The sequence below is a fragment of the Rhinoraja longicauda genome, chromosome 5 (assembly GCF_053455715.1).
Source record: "Rhinoraja longicauda isolate Sanriku21f chromosome 5, sRhiLon1.1, whole genome shotgun sequence".
NCBI classification, from domain to species: domain Eukaryota; kingdom Metazoa; phylum Chordata; class Chondrichthyes; order Rajiformes; family Arhynchobatidae; genus Rhinoraja; species Rhinoraja longicauda.
In genome coordinates, this window is record NC_135957.1 from 40,609,782 (window position 1) to 40,632,470 (window position 22,689).

The 22,689-nt window shown below is 46.5% G+C and overlaps 2 protein-coding genes across 3 annotated transcripts in view; both read left to right on the forward strand.

Annotated features, from left to right (window-relative positions):
• Positions 1–2,754, forward strand: part of LOC144593908 (uncharacterized) — a 32,373-nt gene extending 29,619 nt beyond the window's left edge. The window contains exons 11-13 of the mRNA XM_078400040.1: positions 1,045–1,167; positions 1,905–2,009; positions 2,570–2,754. Of these exons, the coding sequence (XP_078256166.1) occupies positions 1,045–1,167; positions 1,905–2,009; positions 2,570–2,625 (284 nt within the window). The 3' untranslated portion in view covers positions 2,626–2,754. The remainder of the gene's footprint in view (positions 1–1,044; positions 1,168–1,904; positions 2,010–2,569) is intronic.
• A 3,577-nt stretch (positions 2,755–6,331) lies between these two features.
• Positions 6,332–22,689, forward strand: part of wdr35 (WD repeat domain 35) — a 55,793-nt gene continuing 39,435 nt past the window's right edge. For both annotated transcript variants that reach the window (XM_078399326.1, XM_078399327.1), the window contains exons 1-8: positions 6,332–6,430; positions 14,738–14,855; positions 15,750–15,821; positions 17,826–17,918; positions 19,140–19,268; positions 19,749–19,882; positions 20,306–20,471; positions 21,494–21,639. In XM_078399326.1, coding sequence (XP_078255452.1) covers positions 6,407–6,430; positions 14,738–14,855; positions 15,750–15,821; positions 17,826–17,918; positions 19,140–19,268; positions 19,749–19,882; positions 20,306–20,471; positions 21,494–21,639 — 882 coding nt within the window. In that variant the 5' untranslated portion in view covers positions 6,332–6,406. The remainder of the gene's footprint in view (positions 6,431–14,737; positions 14,856–15,749; positions 15,822–17,825; positions 17,919–19,139; positions 19,269–19,748; positions 19,883–20,305; positions 20,472–21,493; positions 21,640–22,689) is intronic.

Here is a 22,689-nt window from a genome sequence, read left to right on the forward strand (position 1 = left end):
CCCGACCACAATGCCGAGTCAGGTCGAGATTACAGCGTCTTCTGAAACATGATGAAAATTCCCATGCTGTCAATGCTTCTCCGGCGTCCTGATTTTCGCTGAAATCACTAACTAGTCGGTAAGTACTTGAGAGTTTTGAAATAAAACATCTTGCCCGGGTTACTTGAAAACCAAGCTTCACTGTAACAAGGAATAATTAGTGACAAGGATTTACTTCCAGTTTACTAATAGCTGTATTAAAAAAAAAAATTAAAAAGTGGTTCAGTGGATTTTTGTGAAAAGGTGGTGGGCATTCTTTGAAAATGTAAGGGAGATGCATATCTGGTTTCTGGGTTGCATATCTGGGTTTGGAGCCCACTTTAAATGTAATGGCTGAGGCCACAAACATTGCGAAAATTCCCACGCTTATCTGACCGTCAAACTGTTGCCTCCAATCTACCTGTCAAATGTCCTGACGGTAAATAAATTGGTTAAACACAAGCATTGTATGGTATTTTTAAATGACTTTACTTATTTTAATATTATGTGCTTCTAAATGCATCTAAGAGAACCTATCAAACCTGGGGACAGCATGCGACAGTGCCCGCAATAAGCAATGATACCTGGCGACAAGCCAGCTGTCGCTGAGAAATTTCAAACCGGTTGATTTCTCAGCGACGCGCCGAGATCCATTACGATTTTTGAAAGACTCCTCACGATCATGCCCGCGACACCCCGGCGAACTGTCGGCAACAGCCTAGTTGCCGGCAGTCGCCTTAAAATCACCTAAGTGGGAGAGGACCTTAAATATACCAGTACTTATTTTAGTCCCAGAATCAAAAGCCTGCAATTCAAAAATTTGCAATGCAGTTGTGAATAATTTCATGAACAACTGGCACCAGATTAGAATGTCCATGTTCATACAGGTAAATGGTGGTAACTGTGGCAGATGTGTGTTCACTTTCCCCATGAAATCTGGGCCTTTGTGATGATTGTTTTCATCAAAATACTGCAATTTTCCCCCTGATTTTTTTAAGATTGGATTAATTCAAATCAATGTTACAGGGTTGGACTTGTGTGCAAACGGAAACCATAACTGTGAGCAGATATGTGTAAGCACTGCCACAAACTATTACTGCCAGTGCCATTCTGGTTATCTGCTAAATGAGGATCAGCAAACTTGTGCAGGTAAGCCACTTACCATTTGCAGTATTTGATATTTACTTTCTTTTTAACCAGGAATAGGAATGTATGTTATGGGGTGGAATAGTCTCAAAAAGGATAGCTTCTTTTGAGATAGAAATCAACTATTTTTCATTCATCATTTTAATAGTCAGAACATATGCAGATTAAATGTGCAGGTTTTTTTAATGCAGGTGGATTAAATCGTTTATGGGTGCCATAATTTTTCAGATTAGTGATCAAATAAAAGGGTGTTTTATAAAAATTATGAAAGTGTTTTCTCGACCAATGCGAGGAATTACCTATTTCTCTATTTTATACACGGTGAATGCTTTTATAATATTGAACTGCTCCCAGCAGGCGAGTCAACAATAACAGCTAAGAACACACAGAAAACTGATGACAATTTATGTATCTTTTATTTATAATGAATGATCTCTTACTGCTTCTGTAACACTGTAAATTTCCCCGGTGTGGGACGAATAAAGGAATATATTATTATTATTATTATGGTATTTGAGCACAGTTTTTGTCGATAGTTTTTTTCTATAACTATTCCACTCAAGTTGTTATTTTATGTCAGTAAAATACTTCCATAGAACCAATTTATTTGTCATTAATCTTTATTTTGAAAGCATTGAAACATGTGCTATTGGATTTCATGGAGCAACTAAATTATTCACTGATACCAAGATGGATTCTTAATTATGCCTGAACTCACAAGTGACAATTTTACTTTGCAGAAGAAGCACAGAGAAAAGTCACTATTAAAGATCCATGCAAGTGTGAAGCTCTTCTTGAATTCCAAAGGAGTGTCCAATCTACTTTTGAAACACTGGCTGGCAAACATATCCTTTTAGTGCTTCATTTGTTATCTCCATTTGTATTATTTGTTGTTGATCATTGAACGGATTAGGTAACTAGTTCGTATGAGTAAATCTATCTGTTGCTGTAAATAGTTTTTGAAATTATGATATATAATATCGCTTCAATCTAATAAATGTAACAAACCACTGTATCCTCAGAACAAGGATATTCCTAAAACTTGGCAACCCTTAAGGGACTGGTAATTATTCAGTTGTTGTTTAGTTTAGTTTAGTGATGTTTGGTGTATTTCTTGTATTTCTTGGTAGAATTCACAATTGATTCATTTCTTTCTGTAGAATTGCATTACTTCAAGGGATGAAACTAAAGATTACAGGTGTAACAGGTCTTGTGTTGTCCTACTTTGACATCTTTACGGAAGTTAGTTAAGGTAGCTAAAATTGGAAGACTCTGAAAGAAAAAACATGCCATCTTGTTCGTGTTTCATATATGCACTATGAAATATTTGGTTGAATAGGATATTGTACATAACAATTGAACTTATTTTACATTTCCAATGTAATTGTCCTTAACCATTTCACACTAGATCAAGTGATAAAAAGGATGCAAATGATGGAATATGAGCTGGGTCGAAACTGAACGTGTACGCTCTGTTTAAAGAGTGTGTGTGCTAGCCTGTCACAACTGTTCAGCGGAATGACAATTGATTGAACAATGCTCTTTCCCAACTTTTTATTATATTCATAATCTCCTTAGATATCTGTAACTCCAAGAAAAATAAACTGTTTTTTAAGAGCTGTAATAAGGTTCAGAAAATTAACATATTCGGGAAATAAATAGAAGCTAGTGTACTACCCACATCTTTCTAACTCGCGTTACCACGCACTGCATTGACTCAGATGATGAAGGTACTGATGATACTACTGTGATACATTAGTTCAGATCTATATAATAGTATTTGGCCTGACTGTACACAATAAATACCTAAATTGGTAGTTGATTAAATTAATTATGAGTAAACAAATGCGCAATATGTCATGTACAAAAATTAATACTTTCTGTTGGTTTGCTTTAAACGTAATGTTTTGTTTAACAGTATTTTGATCACTGATATAAAGTGATGATAAAGAAAATCCATAATGTATATTTGAATGAAATTTTATTACCTATTTTCAAGATCAAAAACATATGTTTGACAATAAAGGAGATAAATGAATTCTGTGCATGTTTTATTCTTAAATGTTACTATAATCTGTTGCTTCTGCAAGAACCCTATCAGGATTCTGAATCAGCAAGCACATGTACCAAACCGTTCTCTAAATATGTATAAAAAGCCTGTCTTCATTGTTAATATACCTTGTCATTTGGGGATTTTATTAATTTCATTTTGACAGGAAAATAATTTTCCTGTGTTAAAATCCACTTTTAACACAGGAAGGTTATCCACTTAGGCGGCAAAAATAAGGAGGCAGATTATTATCTCAGATTAGATAAAGGGGAAGTGCAACGAGACCATGGTATCCTTGTACACCAGTCACAGAAAGTAACCGTGCAGGTACAGCAGGCAGTGAAGAAAGCTAATGGCATGTTGGCATTCATAATGAGAGGTTTTGAGTACAGGAGCAAAGAAATCCTTCTGCAGTTGTATAGGGCCCTGGTGAGACCACATCTATAGTATTGTGTGCAGTTTTGATCTCCTAATTTAAGGAAGGACGTCCTTGCTATTGAGGCAGTGCAGCATAGGTTCACGAGGTTAATCCCTGGAATGGAGGGACTGTCATATGAGGAAAGATTGGAAAGACTGGGCTTGTATTCACTGGAGTTTAGAAGCATGAGAGGGGATCTTATAGAGACGTGTAAAATTCTAAAAGGAATTTACAAGCTAGATGCAGGAAAAATGTTCCCAATGTTGAGGGAGTCCAGAACCAGGGGACACAGTCTAAGAATAAACGGGAGGCCATTTAAAACTGAGATGAGAAGAATCTTTTTCACCCATTTGTGGGATTCTCTGCCACAGAAGGCAGTGGAGGCCAATTCACTGGATGAATTTAAAAGAGAGTTAGATAGAGCTCTAGGGGTTAGTGGAATCAAGGGATATGGGGAGAATGCAGGCACAGGTTACTTATTGTAGATGATCAGCCATGATCACAATAAATAGCGGTGCTGGCTCAAAGAGCCAAATGGTCTCCTCCTGCACCTATTTTCTATGTTTCTATGTTAAAATCTTGCCAACTCTCCCTAATCAAGTCATGGTTTTCGCAGTGCTCTGTTATAACTATATATTCTATACAGTGAACAACTAATTCTAGTAATTTTCAGATGATGGATGTTAGGCTACCTGGCCTGTATTTCCCTGTTTTTCTCAATTTTCTTGAATCGTTTTATTTAGGAATGGAGAATTGGAGAAAGGACACGCAATTAAATAAAGAAACAAACAATAAATAGATGGGCAGATGAATGAATAAATAAGTAAACTGGTAAAATAAATGCAAATATGCTGACAAGAAAATAGAGCTGTATAATATCTTTGATCTGGATAAATTTCCAAAATCATTCAGACCACAGATGTTATGTGGCTTCCAAAAATGTTAGAGACCTAAATGATCTTTCCAGGTGAGACAGCAGTTCTTCTAGATTAGTAGAGTGTATTCTGTGCCCACAATGTACATTGGGGATACAAAAAAAAAGGGACAGTTCAATCCACAGTAGTAACGCTGAGCTTCTAAGTGCGTGTCCTTTAAAATGATCTGACTCCCTACTAATTTGATCTCTCTGTCTTTGATCGCTATACAATTGAAATGAAACATAAGCTTGAGGAATAGCAGCTCATTTTCTAACTTGGCACTTTACAGCCCACTAAATTCTATGATGATTTCACCAATTTCAAATAATCAGTCATTCTTGTTATATATTACACGTTTACAGCATTCGGTACCTTTGACTTTCCTAGTATTTCAAATGCCATTTCGCTCCTCCAATTAACACATTCTCCAAACATTAACCGCCTGACTTCAGCTGGCACTACTACTGCTTTATTCATTCAGTCTCTTCTGGTTGCCACTCTATTATAGATCTTTGGCTTGCTCCATTCATCTTTACGCCTTCTCCTTGCCTTTCCTGTAATATATGAGCTATATATTTTTGGGTAGCCTGTGGTTCAGCGAGGAGAGTTGCTATTTCACAGTTCTAAATGACCTGGGTTTAATTCTGACCTTTGGCGCTGCTTATGTGAGGTTTGCATGTTCTCTTTGTAACTGTGTGCGTTTCCCCGCAGGCATTTTGGTTTATCCCTCATCTCAAAAATGTTTGGGTTGTAGATTAATTGCTGACTGTAAATTCTTCTTACTGTGTAGGTGAGTGATAGAATTTGGGTTGTGAGGTGGATAGGAATGTGGGGAGAATAAAATGGGATTAGTGTGAGTGTTTGATCGTATATATGAATTTGGTGGGGTGAAGGGACAATGTCCATATTGTGTGAATCAATTATGTGAAGATTTCTGTTTCAATTCACACTTTTCCTAGTTCTGATGAAATATTAACATTTTTTTCTTTCTACAAATGCCGTTTTGCCTGCTGATTATTCCTCGATTTTTTGTATTTTTTTCTCAATATGTCCAACATCTAGTTGGGCATAGACACAAAGTGCTGGAATAATTCAGCGGGTCAGGCAGCATCTCTGGAGAAAAAGGTTTGAGGATACTTTTGTACACATCTTCTTGGGCATGTTGGTCAATGTAGGCAAGTTGGGCCGAAGTGCCTGTTTCCACGCTGTATGACTATGATTCTATAACATCTGCAGGATTTTGCTTTAGCTGACTGGTTAGCATGCAACAAAAGCTTTTCACTGTACCTTAGTACATGTGATAATAAATTACACTGAACTGAATTTACATCTACTTTGGTGCAGCAACATTGTGAGCTCCACAACTCGAGGAATCATTTTTTTGTATCAAATATCTTGTGTGATGTCTATTGCGGGTGAAAAACCACAGGCTGGCTGGGCGCAAAGGCATTTTCCTCTACATTGGTCCCAATGTGTATTGTCTGCAAGGTTTCCAACATGGATAGGACAGGTTTGGAGGGATATGGACCAAACGCGAGCAGGTGGGACTAGTGTAGCCGGGACATTGTTGGCCGGTGTGGGCGAGTTGGGCTGAAAGGCCTGTTTCTACACCTTATCACTCTCTGACTCCATGACTCTATCCCAAACCAATTGCCCCATGATGGTCAGAATGATGGCAAGCATGCTGCCCGCCGAATGGCCAGAAAGCCTCCTCCTTCCTCACCCTCTGATTGGCTGGGCAACAGTGAGCCGCTGGGCGGTGATTGGCCGGCCGTGGTTGCCAGGAGACGCGGCCTAGCGACGACATCCACGCCCGCCCGCGGACGCGCTGGCGGCCGGTGATCGAGGAGCGCCATCATGTTTATCTATTTGTGCAAGAAGGTGAGGCCGCCGCCGCCGTTGTTCTCCGACAGGCTGCACTGAAGCTGCGGGGCCGGGCGGGACGCGGCCAATGCTGCGGCCAATGCTGCGGCTGCGACGGTCCCGGGTGCGCGGTGCGGGGTGCGCGGTGCTTGCCCACTGCTGCCGTCACCCCGCCCACCCAGCCTGTTTCTTGGCTGTTTACGTTTGGTTCTGAGTTACTTTGAAATGCAATTCGTGAAACAGTGTTAGGAAGGAGCTCCAGATGCTGGTGTACACCGAGGATAGACACAAAACGCTGGAGTAACTGACTCAGCGGGCCAGGCAGCTTCTCTAGAGAGAAGGAATGTGTGGCCCATTCCTTCTCTCTCTCTCTCTCCAGAGATGCTGTGCTCCCTGTCCCGCTGTTAGTTACTCCAACATCATAGAAACATAGAAAATAGGTGCAGGAGTAGGCCATTCGGCCCTTCGATCCTGCACCGCCATTCAATATGATCATGGCTGATCATCCAGCTCAGTAACCTGTACCTGCCTTCTCTCCATACCCCCTGATCCCTTTAGCCACAAGGGCCACATCTAACTCCCTCTTAAATATAGCCAATGAACTGGCCTCAACTACCTTCTGTGGCAGAGAATTCCACAGACTCACCACTCTCCGTGTGAAGAAATGTTTTCTCATCTCGGTCCTAAAAGACTTCCCCCTTATCCTTAAGCTGTGACCCCTGGTTCTGGACTTCCCCAACATCGGGAACAATCTTCCCGCATCTAGCCTCTCCAACCCCTTAAGAATTTTATATGTTTCTATAAGATCCCCCCTCAGTCTTCTAAATTCCAGCGAGTATAAGCCTAGTCTATCCAGTCTTTCTTCATATGAAAGTCCTGCCATCCCAGGGATCATTTTGTGTCTATGTTATAAATGGGTGACATTTTGGGTCAAGAACCCTTCAGACAGCAGTGTTGGTCGGAGTGTCCTTACCTCGAGAGTGGGCATTGTTCAAGTTTGCTGTACAGGGACCACATCATTTCCATTCCCCCTCGTTCACCAAACTCTTTAACTTTGCCCTAATGGTTCACCTTTATAAACAACTCTCAAATTCAACAATACGAAACATTATCAGAAGATATTATGAATGGAAATAAGGGTCTCGTCCCGGACGTCACCAATTCCTTTTCTCCAGAGATGCTGCCTGACCTGCTGAGTTTCTCCAGCACTTTGTGTCAATCTTTGGTTGAAACCAGTGTCTGGAATTCCTCCCTACACAATAGAATACATTATGATTGTTCCTCTTCATCTGTCAACCGATTTCTCTTACCCCGCTCCATTCCTGCACCTCACCCTGTTAAACTGACAGGATCTTGCTCGATTTGGGTAGATGATTTACTGGGTATGAGCAGCCAAAGAAACTGTTAGAAATGTGCAGGAAGAAGTAAACATGGTTTGAAAAAGATGTACAATGCATTGATAGCTTGCTGTGCATGTGGTTTGGGAGAAATGTTGGTTCTTCTTTCATTGTAATTTTTATTTGCAAATGGAACCTGTAAGAGTCATAACATGAAGCAGGCCCTTTGGCCTACCCCTTATTCTTAAACTGTGGCCCCTGGTTCTGGACTCCCCCAACATTGGGAACATGTTTCCTGCCTCTCTAACGTGTCCAACCCCTTAATAATCTTATATGTTTCAATAAGATCCCCTCTCATCCTTCCAAATTCCAGTGTATACAAGCCTAGTCGCTCCAGTCTTTCAACATATGACAGTCCCGCCATTCCGGGAATTAACCTAGTAAACCTACGCTGCACGTCCTCCACAGCAAGAATATCCTTCCTCAAATTTGCAGACCAAAACTGCACACAGTACTCCAGGTGCGGTCTCACTAGGGCCCTGTACAACTGCAGAAGGACCTCTTTGCTCCTATACTCAACTCCTCTTGTTATGAAGACCAACATTCCATTGGCTTTCTTCACTGCCTGCTGTACCTGCATGCTTCCTTTCAGTGACTGATGCACTCGGACACCCAGATCTCGTTGTACGTCCCCTTTTCCTAACTTGACACCATTCAGATAATAATCTGCCTTCCTATTCTTACCACCAAAGTGGATAACCGCACACTAATCCACATTAAACAGCATGTGCCATGCGTCCGCCCACTCACACAACATGTCCAAGTCACCCTGCAACCTCATAGCATCTTCCTGCCAGTTCACACTACAACCCAGCTTTGTATCATCTGCAAATTTGCTAATGGTACTTTTAATCCATTCATCCAAGTCATTAATGTATATTGTAAATAGATGCGGTCCCAGCACCGAGCCTTGCAGTACCCCACTAGTCACTGCCTGCCATTCTGAAAGGGACTCATTTATCCCCACTCTTTGCTTTCTGTCTGCCAACCAATCTTCTATCCATGTCAGTACCCTACCCCCAATACCATGTGCTTTAATTTTGCTCACTAATCTCCTATGTGGGACCATGTCGAAGGCTTTCTAAAAGTCAAGGTACACTACATCCACCGGCTCTCCCCTGTCAATTTTCCTAGTTACATCCTCAAAAATTTCCAGAAGATTAGTCAAGCATGATTTCCCCTTCGTAAATCCATGCTGACTCGGAACGATCCTGTTACTGCTATCCAAATGCTCTGCAATTTTGTCTTTTATTATTGACTCCAGCATCTTCCCCACTACTGATGTCAGACTAACTGGTCTATAATTTCCCGTTTTCTCTCTCCCTCCTTTCTTAAAAAGTGGGATAACATTAGCTACCCTCCAATCCACAGGAACTGATACTGAATCTATAGAACATTTGAAAATGATCACCAATGCGTCCACGATTTCTAGAGCCACCTCCTTAAGTACCCTGGGATGCAGACCATCAGGCCCTGGGGATTTATCAGCCTTCAGTCCCATCAGTCTATCCAACACCATTTCCTGCCTAATGTGGATTTCCTTCAGTTCCTCCGTCACCCTAGGATCTCTGGCCACTAGAACATCTGGGAGATTATCTGGGAGATTTGGTTTAAATTGAAGGTAGACACAAAATGCTGGAGTAACTCAGCGGGACAGGCAGCATCTCTGGAGAGAAGGAATGGGTGACGTTTCGGGTCAAGACCGTTCTTCAGACTCTGATTCAGATTCTGAATTTATTGCTAAAACACAATGATAGACTTAAAAGAAATGACTGAAAACTAGGGAAAATAAGTTCTAAGAAGTCTTTTATACAGTGCGGAAACCTAGTCCACGCTGACCAGTGATCCTCTCACACGAACACTATCCTGCACACTGTAGCGCGTCGATAAAGGCAAGGAGCCAGGTATTTCGGGAAGGTATATTTTATTGTATCGTGGGTATCAGACGGGTCTAGTCTGCCGGAATGGCTTGGCGCCCAAACCTTGTCCTTATATACCTGAGTCCAGGACCGCCTCCCGGGACTGGTCCATTCCCGTGCCGAGGGGTCGGTAGTAGTATGGCCCGACCCTTGGGAGCCGCCACAGTACCCCCCCCCAGAACCGGAGGCACGAAACGCACTGGTGGTCGCACAACCCGACCGGACCGCGTACGGTAATCGGTCGACAGAGGGGCCGGCGGAGGCACAGTTGGAGGGACAGGCGGTGGGACCCGCAAACGTGGGCGACCTCGTGGCCGAGGCTGGGCCACCCGCACCGGTTGATCGATGTCTAAGTGGGCCGGCTTCAGGCGGTCAATTGACACGGCCTCCGGCCGGCCCCCCATGTCCAAAACAAAGGTTGTCTGTCCGTGCTCCAGCACCCGGTATGGGCCTTCATACGGCCTCTGGAGTGGCGCCTGGTGGGCGTCACGGCGCAGGAACACAAAGGCGCAGTCCCGGAGGGCCGATGGCACGTAAGGGCGGAATGTCCCATGGCGGGACGTTGGCACGGGTGCGAGCTTGCCAACTCGCTCTCGGAGGCGCTGTAGGGTGGATGAGGACGGTTCCTCTCGTCCCCGGCAACGAAGGCACGAACTCCCCGGGCACCGTGAGCGGAGACCCGTAGACGAGCTCCGCTGAGGATGAAGCCAGGTCTTCCTTGGGGGCGGTCCGGATGCCCAGCAAAACCCATGGTAGCTCGTCCATCCAGTCGGGGCCGGCGAGTCGCGCCTTCAGCGCTGCCTTCAACTGCCGGTGGAACCTCTCCACCAGGCCGTTTGCCTGCGGGTGATAGGCCGTGGTGTGGTGCAGCCGCACGCCCAACAGGTGGGCCATGGCCGACCACAGCTCGGAGGTGAACTGTGGCCCCCGGTCCGATGAGATGACCACCGGCACACCAAAGCGAGCAATCCAGTGCGCGGCCAACGCACGAGCGCATGTGGCTGTAGACGTATCAGCCAGTGGTATGGCCTCCGGCCACCTCGTGAAGCGGTCCACCACCGTGAAGAGGTGGGTGATGCCCCGGGACGGCGGGAGCGGGCCCACAATGTCCACGTGCAGGTGGTCGAAACGGCGGCAGGGTAGACCGATCCCTTGGAGTGGCGCACGGACGTGGCGTTGAATTTTTGACGTCTGGCACGGAATGCAGGTGCGGGCCCAGTGGCCAACCTGCTTGCGCAGACCATGCCACATGAACCGCGCAGCTACCAATGAGATCGTTGCCCGGATGGATGGGTGAGCCAGCCCGTGGACCACGTCGAACACCCTCCTGCGCCACGCGGCCGGGACGATGGGGCGCGGCTGACCTGCCGACACATCGCAAAGTATCGTCGTCGCTCCGGGGCCGAGGGGAACATCCTCAAGGCGGAGGCCAGAGATGGCAGTCCGGTAGGCGGGCATCTCCCCGTCCGTTAGTTGGGCCTCCGCCAGGGCAGAATAATCAATGCCGGGTGCCACTTCTAACACGGCATTGATGGCGGGGCGAGACAATGCGTCGCCCACCCGGTTTTCCTTCCCCTCGATAAAGCGGATGGAGGTGGTGAATTCTGATATGTAGGCCAACTGGCGCTGCTGTCGGGCGGACCATGGGTCGGAGACCTTTGCCAGGGCGAAAGTGAGCGGCTTGTGGTCCGTGTAAGCGGTGAACGGGCGGCCCTCCAGAAAATAGCGGAAGTGACGAACGGCCAGGTACAGGGCGAGGAGCTGGCGGTCGAAAGCGCTGTACTTCCTCTGGGCGTTGTCGAGGTGCCGGCTGAAGAAGGCCAGGGGGCGCCAACCCCCGTCCGTGAGTTGCTCCAGTACGGCACCAACCGCCAACTCTGAGGCGTCCACCGTAAGGGCTGTCGGGGCATCCTCCCGTGGGTGAACCAGCAGCACAGCCCGAGCCAGGGCCTCCTTCGCGCCGTCAAAGGCTGTTACGGCCTCGTCGGTCCACACGACGGTCTTACGCTTGCCCGCCAGCAGCTCGTATAGCGGCCGCATGATGTGGGCCGCGGATGGCAGGAACCGGTGATAAAATGCCACCATGCCGACGAACTCCTGCAGGCCACGCACCGAGGACGGACGGGGAAACCGGCGGATGGCGTCTACTTTGTCCGGCAGGGGAACCGTTCCTTGCGAGGACACACGGTGGCCGAGAAAGTCGATTGTGGCCACGCCAAAGCGGCACTTGGCGAGGTTTATGGCCAACCCGTGTTCGCTGAGCCGCTGGAAAAGCTGCCGGAGGTGGGCACAGTGCTCCTGCCGCGAGCGGCTGGCTACCAACATGTCGTCAAGGTAGACAAATAGGAAATCCAGCCCGCGACACACGCCGTTCATTAACCGCTGAAATGACTGCGCGGCGTTCTTGAGGCCGAACGGCATCCGTACGAACTCGTAGAGTCCGAACGGCGTGATGATTGCCGTCTTGGGTACATCCTCCGGGTGGACCGGGATCTGGTTGTAACCTCGCACCAGATCCACCTTTGAAAATATCGTGGCCCCAGCCAAATGGGCGTTGAAGTCCTGGATGTGGGGCACGAGGTATCGGTCCTCGGCGGTAGCGACGTTCAGCCGCCGATAATCCCCGCAAGGCCTCCAGCCCCCGTTTGCCTTGGGGACCATGTGGAGTGGAGATGCCCATGGGCTGTTGGAAGGGCGGACGATCCCCAAGGACTCCATCGTGCGGAACTCCTGTCGTGCCAGGCGTAGTATCTCAGGCGGGAGTCGGCGTGCTCGTGCGTGGAGGGGTGGGCCGGTAGTTGTGATATAATGGTACACCCCATGCTTGGGGGTCGACGACCGGAATTGCGGGGCCATAATATCAGGAAAGTCCGCCAGCACCCGAGCGAAATGGGAGTCCACGGACGACAGCGGGCGTATAATGGGGTCATTCAGCCGCAACGCGATGGGCTCCATCGTGGCGGAGTGGACCAAGCGCTGCTGCCTGACGTCCACGAGGAGAGAATGAGCCCGCAGAAAGTCGGCCCCGAGCAACGGCTGGGAGACGTCGGCGATCGTAAACAGCCACGTAAAATGACTGGCGCCGAAAACGATGTGGACCGTGCGGACGCCATATGTCTGAATAATGCTCCCATTTGCCGCGGTGAGGATGGGCCCCCGCTTCCCAGAACGAATGTCCAGCGGCGAAGGGGGCAGGACGCTCAGCTCCGCCCCGGTATCCACGAGGAAGCGGCTCCCGGACCGCCGATCCCAGGCGAAGAGGCGGTGAATCTGGCCGGCCACCGCAGGGACTATTGGCAGCCGGCCCCGGCGTTTCCCGGAAACGTGCACGGCTGGCGGCATTGTCGGGCTGCCGCACCCCAGCGCTGGTGGTAATAACACCAGTACCTCTTGCTGGTGCTGGCTGGAGCCTGCTGGTGTGGGACTGCAGGTGCACGACCCGCAATGGCCACCGGGGGCGATCTCGCAGGCCCCCGGGAAGTAGCTGTCACTCCTTCCACAGCTCCCCCGCCCGACCGGAGAAAATCGGGCGCTTGTCGAGTGACGTTTAGCGCACTGACGTCATCACGGCGCGCCGCCCACAGCGCGTCCGCGCGCCTGCCGAGGGCCCGGGTGTCTGCAAAGGAGGCGTCGGTGAGCTGCAGGCGAATGTCGGCCGGCAGCAGGTGCAGGTACGTGTACTCGAACATTAGGCACGGTCTGTGCCCGTCGAGTAACGCGACCATCTCCTTCAGGAGGCTAGATGGGCGCCGGTCACCGAGGCCCGGCATGTGGAGGAGCCTTTCGGCCCGCTCCATTCGGGTTAGCCCGTAGGTTTGGAGCAGCAGCTCCTTAAGGGCTTCGTATTTACCGTTGGCCGGGGGGTCCTGGAGGAACTCCGTTACCTCTTCGGCCGTGTCCTGGTCAAGGGCTCCCACCAGGTGGAAAAACCGGGTGTTATCCACTGTGATGCCCTGCAGCTGGAACTGGGCCTCCGCTTGGTAAAACCAAACGCGAGCCCGGGTGGTCCAGAAGGCCGGGAGCTTGATGGCTACTGCGTCGACAGCTGGGGCCTGGTCGGCCTGCGAGCCGGACGGGCGGTCGGATTCTGCTTTTCTGTCCATCCTAATGAATGGACCGTCGAGGTCACCAATGTAGCGCGTCGATAAAGGCAAGGAGCCAGGTATTTCGGGAAGGTATATTTTATTGTATCGTGGGTATCAGACGGGTCTAGTCTGCCGGAATGGCTTGGCGCCCAAACCTTGTCCTTATATACCTGAGTCCAGGACCGCCTCCCGGGACTGGTCCATTCCCGTGCCGAGGGGTCGGTAGTAGTATGGCCCGACCCTTGGGAGCCGCCACAACACTAAGGACAATTTATACAATTATACCAAGCCAGTTAACCTACAAACCTCTACAGTTTTAGACAATAGGTGCAGGAGGAGGCCATTCGGCCCTTCGAGCCAGCACCGCCATTCAATGTGATCATGGCTGATCATTCTCAATCGGTACCCCGTTCCTGCCTTCTCCCCATACCCCCTGAATGTGGGTGGAAACCGGAGATCCAGGGGAAACCCATGCGGTCACAGGGAGAACATACAAACACCGTACACACAACACCCGTAGTCAGGATCGAACCTAGATCCCTAGCACTATAAGGCAGCAACTCTACTGCTGTGCCACCATGCCACCCTAAATTGACAAAATTTGAGGAGAAGAGGTTAAAACCATGTGACAATATTTGTCAGAAAGTTCTTTTACCAACAGGTGAGTAGGAGAAGTAAACATTGTAGGAATGGATAAAAGGCTGGGTAATGTTGAAGACGAAGGTTGATGCGAAGTAGACACGAACATGTGTGTTTGAACTTCAGAGTTGGGGCAACAAAGAACCAAAGTTTAAAGATAGTGAGTGAGAGGGCCCTGGTGCTCAACAGAATATGATGGCGGCACCTGCAGTAATTTGATTACTTTATTTAATCCATGACAATCTAATTTATTGTACAATGTTCCGCTTTTTGTATTTCATTCAGATTGCCATTCCAAGTAACATTCAATTGAGATGTGTTTCCTGGAATAAAGACCAAGGATTTATTGCCTGTGGTGGGGAAGATGGTCTCTTAAAAGTGCTGAAGCTTGAAACACAGACAGGTAGGGAAATTTTGAAAGCCAAGTATCATGCAATAACATTTTGAAAGAATCTTTTTATCCCCAAACATTTTATGATCTCTTAAATGCGTATGGAAAATGTATCTAGAGAACAACATTTGGTGTTCAAATGATCTACCTTTTGAGCATGCTGTGATAAGAGTTGTTTCACTTAAAAGTCAAGGCTTGGATTGTGAGGCAAGAAATTGGGCTCTCGAAATAAATATCGAAATGTTGGAAATACTCAGCAGCTTATGAAAAGAGAAATTAAGGAAGCTTTCAGCGCAATTACCTTTCATCTCAACTTATTCATTTTAATTCTTGACAGTTTGAATGAAAGATCACCAGGTTGAAATAGTAGTATTGTTTCTTCATGGGTGCTGCCTGAGTTGCTGACTATTTCTGGTACTTGCAGTTTTATTTTAGATTTCCTGCAGCTATTTGCTTTTGGATACTTGGGGCCGTTTTGTATGTGTTTGGGTGCAATGAACATCGACTAGAATATACACTCCCAGCTGGTTGCATTATGACTTTGCATGTGTTAAATATACAGTAAGAATTTAGTGGCTGCTTTGGATCATCGTTGATTAGGGTATGTGTTAATATTATACACAGAAAATCTGTGTAACGTGGGAGAGTGGACCTGAGAACAGAATAATTTTTAGGTCTAATTTTCAGTTTGTTTCCAGAGAGGAAATCACAGACAATTGTGTTTTGGAGAGAAATAATAGGAGAGAGAATACACTTGGCACTTGATCGATTTGAATGCTTCTAGTCTGCTCTTGATTCTCATAGTCTACTCCTATTATTATGTTTTATAACTCCATTTACAGCCATCTAAAATAGTAGTATGAAATGGTATTTAGTTTCTAATTTAGCCATTATGGGTTTCTGTAGATGATACAAGACTTAAAGGATTGGCAGCACCTAGCAACCTTTCTATGAATCAGGCATTAGAAGGACACAGTGGTAAGTTTTATTTTTATTCCATACTAGACCGAGTGGATCCGTTGGGCCCAAACCTCTCCTGCATTGATGCAGCACCCTCTCCTCCCTCCTCCTCCTCCCCTCCCTGCCCCCTCTCCCTGCCCCCTCTCCCTACCCCCTCTCCCCGCCCCCCTCTCCCCGCCCCCCTCTCCCCGCCCCCCTCTCCCCGCCCCCCTCTCCCCGCCCCCCTCTCCCCGCCCCCCTCTCCCCGCCCCCCTCTCCCCGCCCCCCTCTCCCCGCCTCCCTCTCCCCGCCGCCTTCTCCCCGCCCCCCTCTCCCCGCCCCCCTCTCCCCCCCTCTTCTCCCCCCCCTCTTCTCCCCCCCTCTTCTCCCCCCCTCTTCTTCCCCCCCTCTTCTCCCCCCCCTCTTCTCCCCCCCCTCTTCTCCCCCCCTCTTCTCCCCCCCCTCTTCTCCCCCCCCTCTTCTCCCCCCCCTCTTCTCCCCCCCTCTTCTCCCCCCCTCTTCTCCCCCCCCTCTTCCCCCCTCTTCTCCCCCCTTCTTCTTCCCCCCCCTCTTCTCCCCCCCTCTTCTCCCCCCCCTCTTCTCCCCCCCCTCTTCTCCCTCCCTCTTCTCCCCCCCTCTTCTCCCCCCCTCTTCTCCCCCCCTCTTCTCCCCCCCTCTTCTCCCCCCCTCTTCTCCCCCCCCTCTTCTCCCCCCCCTCTTCTCCCCCCCCTCTTCTCCCCCCCCTCTTCTCCCCCCCATTTCTCCCCCCCTCTTCTCCCCCCCCTCTTCCCCCCCCCTCTTCTCCCCCCCTCTTCTCCCCCCCTCTTCTCCCCCCCTCTTCTCCCCCCTCTTCTCCCCCCCTCTTCTCCCCCCCCTCTTCTCCCCCCTCTTCTCCCCCCTCTTCTCCCCCCCCTCTTCTCCCCCCCCTCTTCTCCCCCCCCTCTTCTCCCCCCCCTCTTCTCCCCCCCTCTTCTCCCCCCCCTCTTCTCCCCCCTCTTCTCCTCCCCCCCTCTTCTCTCCCCCCCCTCTTCTCCCCCCCTCTTCTCCCCCCTCTTCTCCCCCCCTCTTCTCCCCCCCTCTTCTCCCCCCCTCTTCTCCCCCCCTCTTCTCCCCCCCCTCTTCTCCCCCCCTCTTCTCCCCCCCCTCTTCTCCCCCCCCTCTTCTCCCCCCCTCTTCTCCCCCCCCTCTTCTCCCCCCCCTCTTCTCCCCCCCTCTTCTCCCCCCCTCTTCTCCCCCCCTCTTCTCCCCCCCTCTTCTCCCCCCCTCTTCTCCCCCCCTCTTCTCCCCCCTCTTCTCCCCCCCTCTTCCCCCCCTCTTCCCCCCCCTCTTCCCCCCCTCTTCCCCCCCTCTTCTCCCCCCCCTCTTCTCCCCCCCTCTTCTCCCCCCCTCTTCTCCCCCCCCCTCTTCTCCCCCCCTCTTCTCCCCCCCCTCTTCTCCCCCCCCTCTTCTCCCCCCCCTCTTCTCCCCCCCCTCTTCTCCCCCCCTCTTCTCCCCCCCTCTTCTCCCCCCCCTCTTCTCCCCCCCCTCTTCTCCCCCTCCCTCTTCTCCCTCCCCCTCTTCTCCCTCCCCCTCTTCTCCCCCCCCTCTTCCCCCCCCTCTTCTCCCCCCCCTCTTCTCCCCCCCCTCTTCTCCCCCCCCTCTTCTCCCCCCCCTCTTCTCCCCCCCCTCTTCTCCCCCCCTCTTCTCCCCCCCTCTTCTCCTCCCACTTCTCCCCCCTCTCCCCTCTTTCCACCCTCCCCATCCCCCCTCCCTCCTGCCCCTCCCCTGGAGTATAATACTCCAAGTTTGGCTTTGCTATTGACTTGTATAGTTGCAACATGATGTCCCAACCCCTGTAGTCAAGAGTCTGATTGATGAAGGCAAGTCTGCCAAATACTGCCTTCACTGTTCTTTTGTTTCTATTCACTGTATCTAGTTACTAAAAGATTTTAATAAGGTTTAATTTAATATAAATTATCATTTTTTAAAAATCCTGAGTAATGAAGATTTTGTTTGAAAATGATCTTTGTTTGGACTGTTATAATAATTAAACTGTATTATTAGGTGCTGTACAGGTGGTGACCTGGAATGAGCAGTACCAGAAACTGACAACAAGCGACCAGAATGGTCTTATTATTGTGTGGATGCTGTATAAAGGTCAGTTAACCTTTTGGTTTCCAAGATTGACTATAGAGTGATTACTGGTACAATAGACAATAGACAAAGGTGCAGGAGGAGACCATTCGGCCCTTCGAGCCAGCACCGCCATTCAATGTGATCATGGCTGATCATTCTCAATCAGTACCCCGTTCCTGCCTTCTCCCCATACTCCCTGAGTCCGCTATCCTTAAGAGCTCTATCCAGCTCTCTCTTGAATGCATTCAGAGAATTGGCCTCCATTGCCTTCTGAGGCAGAGAATTCCACAGATTCACAACTCTCTGACTGAAAAAGTTTTTCCTCATCTCAGTTCTAAATGGCCTACCCCTTATTCTTAAACTGTGGCCCCTTGTTCTGGACTCCCCCAACATTGGGAACATGTTTCCTGCCTCTAACGTGTCCAACCCCCTAAAAATCTTATACGTTTCGATAAGATCTCCTCTCATCCTTCTAAATTCCAGTGTATACAAGCCTAGTCCCTCCAGTCTTTCAACATATGATAGTCCCGCCATTCCAGGAATTAACCTAGTAAACCTACGCTGCATGCCCTCAATAGCAAGAATATCCTTCCTCAAATTTGGAGACCATTTATAAGCATTCTAAACTAATTTTCATAAAGTGATATAATCAAGTCAGATGTCAACTTTGGTTTGATTAATAAGCACAGAAGGGCCTAGTCAGGAACCATAGCAGGAATCCCTAAAAAGTAATTGAGTTGTCAACATAGTGATGTTGCAGTACTGGGCTACATGTGTGATAAACAATAAAAATAACACTCAATAGACAAGTTCAAATTATCCCACATCAATTAATCAAGTCAGGTCTGCAGTCCCGTAACATCTAGCCTTAATTTGAGGTGGATCATTGAATATTTAATACGAGAACAAGGCTGCAAGATTATCAGGTGATGGTGGGGTGCAGGATGTGCATGCTGAAATAGAGGCTGAAACATTTACAGTCACATTCAGTCAGATGTGCCGAATGGTTGATCTATTGGTATATGGTTGATATTTTGGTATCCTCTGATTCCACTCATAACGCCAGTATTCTGGCAAATAAATGAATGAAAATGCATATTTAAGATTTGGAAGAGAACGTCTAACAAGGAGCAATATTATATGATTGATATTATATATTGGATGATGGCCATTGCAGCAGTTACCTAGTTTTTCTTTACTGTTATCGAAATTTTGAAAGTAGACCTTGTGAATTGATTTCAGGTTCCTGGTATGAGGAAATGATCAACAACAGGAATAAATCTGTTGTTCGTGGTATGAGTTGGAATGTTGATGGACAGAAAATCTGCATTGTGTATGAAGATGGTGCTGTCATTGTGGGTTCTGTGGATGGTAATGTATTTTTTATACAAAGAAAATGTAAAATATTTTAATATTCATTTACCTGATGATTTCTCATGGATAATGTATTTTCATTTAAACCCTTCATTTTAGAATAAAGGTGCAATAGATATTGGTTAATTAATTTGTCATTTAATACATATTACTTGTATAATAAAGCAACATTAAATAAGAAAATAAGTACATAATTATTCTCAAACACACTGTGATGTATGAAAATGTTGGCATTTTTTGCAACGATGGCAAGAACTTTGGCTTTGCTCACAGGCACTAGACATGTGAAAGAATATCAATCATCGTCATATTGGATCCAAAAGGGCAGCCAACCCACAGATATATATAGCACTAACTGCAAGGATATATATATTTTTATTTATCTTTGATATTAAAGTTTGTTTTTAATTATCTCAAGAGCATCTCGTTGCTTAACCTTTTCTTAACGATGGGTAAAATATTTCTGTACTTTCTTAGGTAACCGAATCTGGGGTAAGGAATTGAAGGGTCTCCAACTCAGTCAAGTTGCCTGGTCACCAGACAGCAAGGTTCTTATATTTGGCATGGCTAATGGAGAAATACACATCTATGACAGCCAAGGCAATTTTATTGTACGTTGACTACTTTTTATGTTCCCTCAAATGATTAAATGTTGATATCTTTATAGACCTACTTGGTGTGTTTCAATTTTCATAGGTTGTCTAAATGTGCTACATATATTTTTAATCATCTGTAATAATTTAGGATCATTCAGATTGGCAGAATATACTGCTAAGAGGGCTTTATTCTGTGTAAATGGGTGAAACATGATTTCTATTTTATCCTTTCAGGGAATATTCCATTTAAAAATTTGTAATTCATCTACTGCTGATATTATATTATTCAGAAAGACGAGTACAATAGCAAAATATATCAATTTAATTTGGTAAAATTAATGGTAAAATTTGAGAGGATTTTCATATTGTGCTTATTATGCTTTCCTTGTACATCTGTAATCTGATACCAATGTATTCAATATATCTTTAAACTTTTAGGTGAAGCTTTTACTCCAATGCCTTATTAATGTCACTGGTGCCGTCAGCATTGTTGGTATCCATTGGTATTCTGGAACTGAAGGCTACGTTGAACCAGATTGTCCCTGCTTGGCGATCTGTTTAGACAATGGTCGTTGTCAGATAATGCGCCATGAGCACGATGAGAGTAAGTACAATCTACGCATAAGTTGGGATGGATACAAACTCTGTTGGCCTAGACCCCTCTGTCTACCTGCTGGATGAAGAGGTGAATACATTCCACATCCCATGTTTCCCAGAGCCACAACATTTTTGGAGTTGGAGATCTATTGTGTCCTAAAGTACTCTACGAGAATGAACATGGTTGCCCATGCCACTGTCAGGCCACCAAGCGTCATTTTCCTCTCTGTCCGCCTCTCTATTTATGTCAGCCGGGAGTTCAATTCCTGAAGGAACCTTTGGTGAAGAATGGTGAAGAGTCAATCACCAGTCTCGGAGCATTAGTTGCTATTAAAAGCAGAACGCCTCTCCATTTTCCATTAAGGTTGCTACAACAATCTTTTCCTATGCACATGCCATCATCAACTCTCCCCATACCACAATCTCCTCTTCCAAATCATTCCCCTTTGATCATCTCTTTGCTAGAGAGTAGCAGCAATTTATTGAAAAATAAATTATTAGATTACTAAAACTTGTTTATTTTCAGTGTTGGGTTTTAATGGTACTGAAGTGTTGGATAGCCTAAAGATTGATACTTCTCAGTTGCTGAAGTCGCTCATGAATGCTTCATGAGCAACAGCTCTAGGCATTCAGACACAAACAGTATGTTTCGTAGTTTCTCAGTTACCAAGACACTAACTGATGTACACCTACAAATGACTGAATGGTTCAGTCTTTTTTCAAACCTCCTCAACCTGGTCATTTTCATTGATTTCTCAGAAGAATGCTTATTTTATTTGCTAAAAAATGCTTTAATAGAGGAGTGAATACATTGTTAACATAATGGAAAAAAAATCACGGAACTGCAATGTATAATTGTCTTGTTTCAGCATTAGATTTTGCATATGTAGTTTTCTAATGTATCTCATTGGAAACGAACTGTATTTCAAAGAGTGTAACTTTGCTTGCAATTTCCTGATTGCAGCTTGGGTGGATTCTCTACCCTGTGCATAGTGTGGATAATGTAATTTTGTGAATTTTTGCTAACAGATCCAGTCCTGCTTGATACTGGTATAAATGTGGTTGGCATTCAGTGGAACTATTGTGGGAGTGTGTTGGCTGTGGCTGGTTCCCAAATGTCTCCCGGTCAAGACAAGCAGATCAATGTTGTGCAGTTCTATACTCCTTTTGGTGAGGTGAGAACTTTTCCCTTTATCATTATTTTGATTGGTGAAACTTATAGTTACCTATTTAATAAAGAACTTGTCATTTAGAAAAAGACAATGTCTATTCGGAACTACCATAAAAATTCCATTAATCTATTTTCTGATTGTTTAGAAAGTCCAGTGAGTTTCACTGGGTCACTCCTTATTCCAGTGTTTGGCTTTCAGCATGCAGGGAAGGCTCTGGAGTGCAAGTCGGTTGTGTGGTATGAAACCAAGAGTCCAGAGTAACATGCTGGGTAATAGGCTACAGGTCGCAGGAGGTCAGAAACCCGCTGAAAGACACAAGTTGAAACTCTCTAGCTTCAATTTTTTACTCCTTTTAAAATCACCAAGCTCAGTTTCTTCATTCATTTTAAAACTGAAAAGTATATTTTACTGTTGTGCAACTTATAAAAATAAAATGAAATAAATATGTCTATTGGTAGGTATTAACATGAGTAACATCTAATAGTCCAGAAAGTCTCATAGTCTGGCACCGGAGCATTCCAACAGTGCTGGATTAATGAAATTACTGTAAACTAAATAAATAATTTGTCAAATGACAATTAATTCATTAATATAAAAATTCTCTTCCATATTTACTTAAAAAGACCATAATCTCAAGTGATTGGGTGTGAAATGCTTTCACAATCAGACAAAGTTCTTTGAGTTAGATTTGATCTACTGCAATTCCTCGTGTGGCGTGCTGGAGGGATATTCTATTTTACACAACAACCATGGCAACATAATCCCTTATCCTTAATCCTGTTTTGTTTTGTTTTTGCAGGAGTCCTAGTGAAAGTGAAGACTATGTGGGATGATGGGCTGGTTGAAAATAGGATCATTGGAAGGGGAAGGAATTGAATGAAGTGTTCAGATAGATCATGGGTGTTAGAGAATGGGGATGGAAATAAGAAGGAGAGATACAGCAGATAGTGGATGAGATCAGACAATAATTGAGAGGGATGGAGTATGCTGACAATCAGTAATAATGGAAATTTAAAGAAGGCTGTGAGCTGGAGGGTGACAAAATTCTTTGTC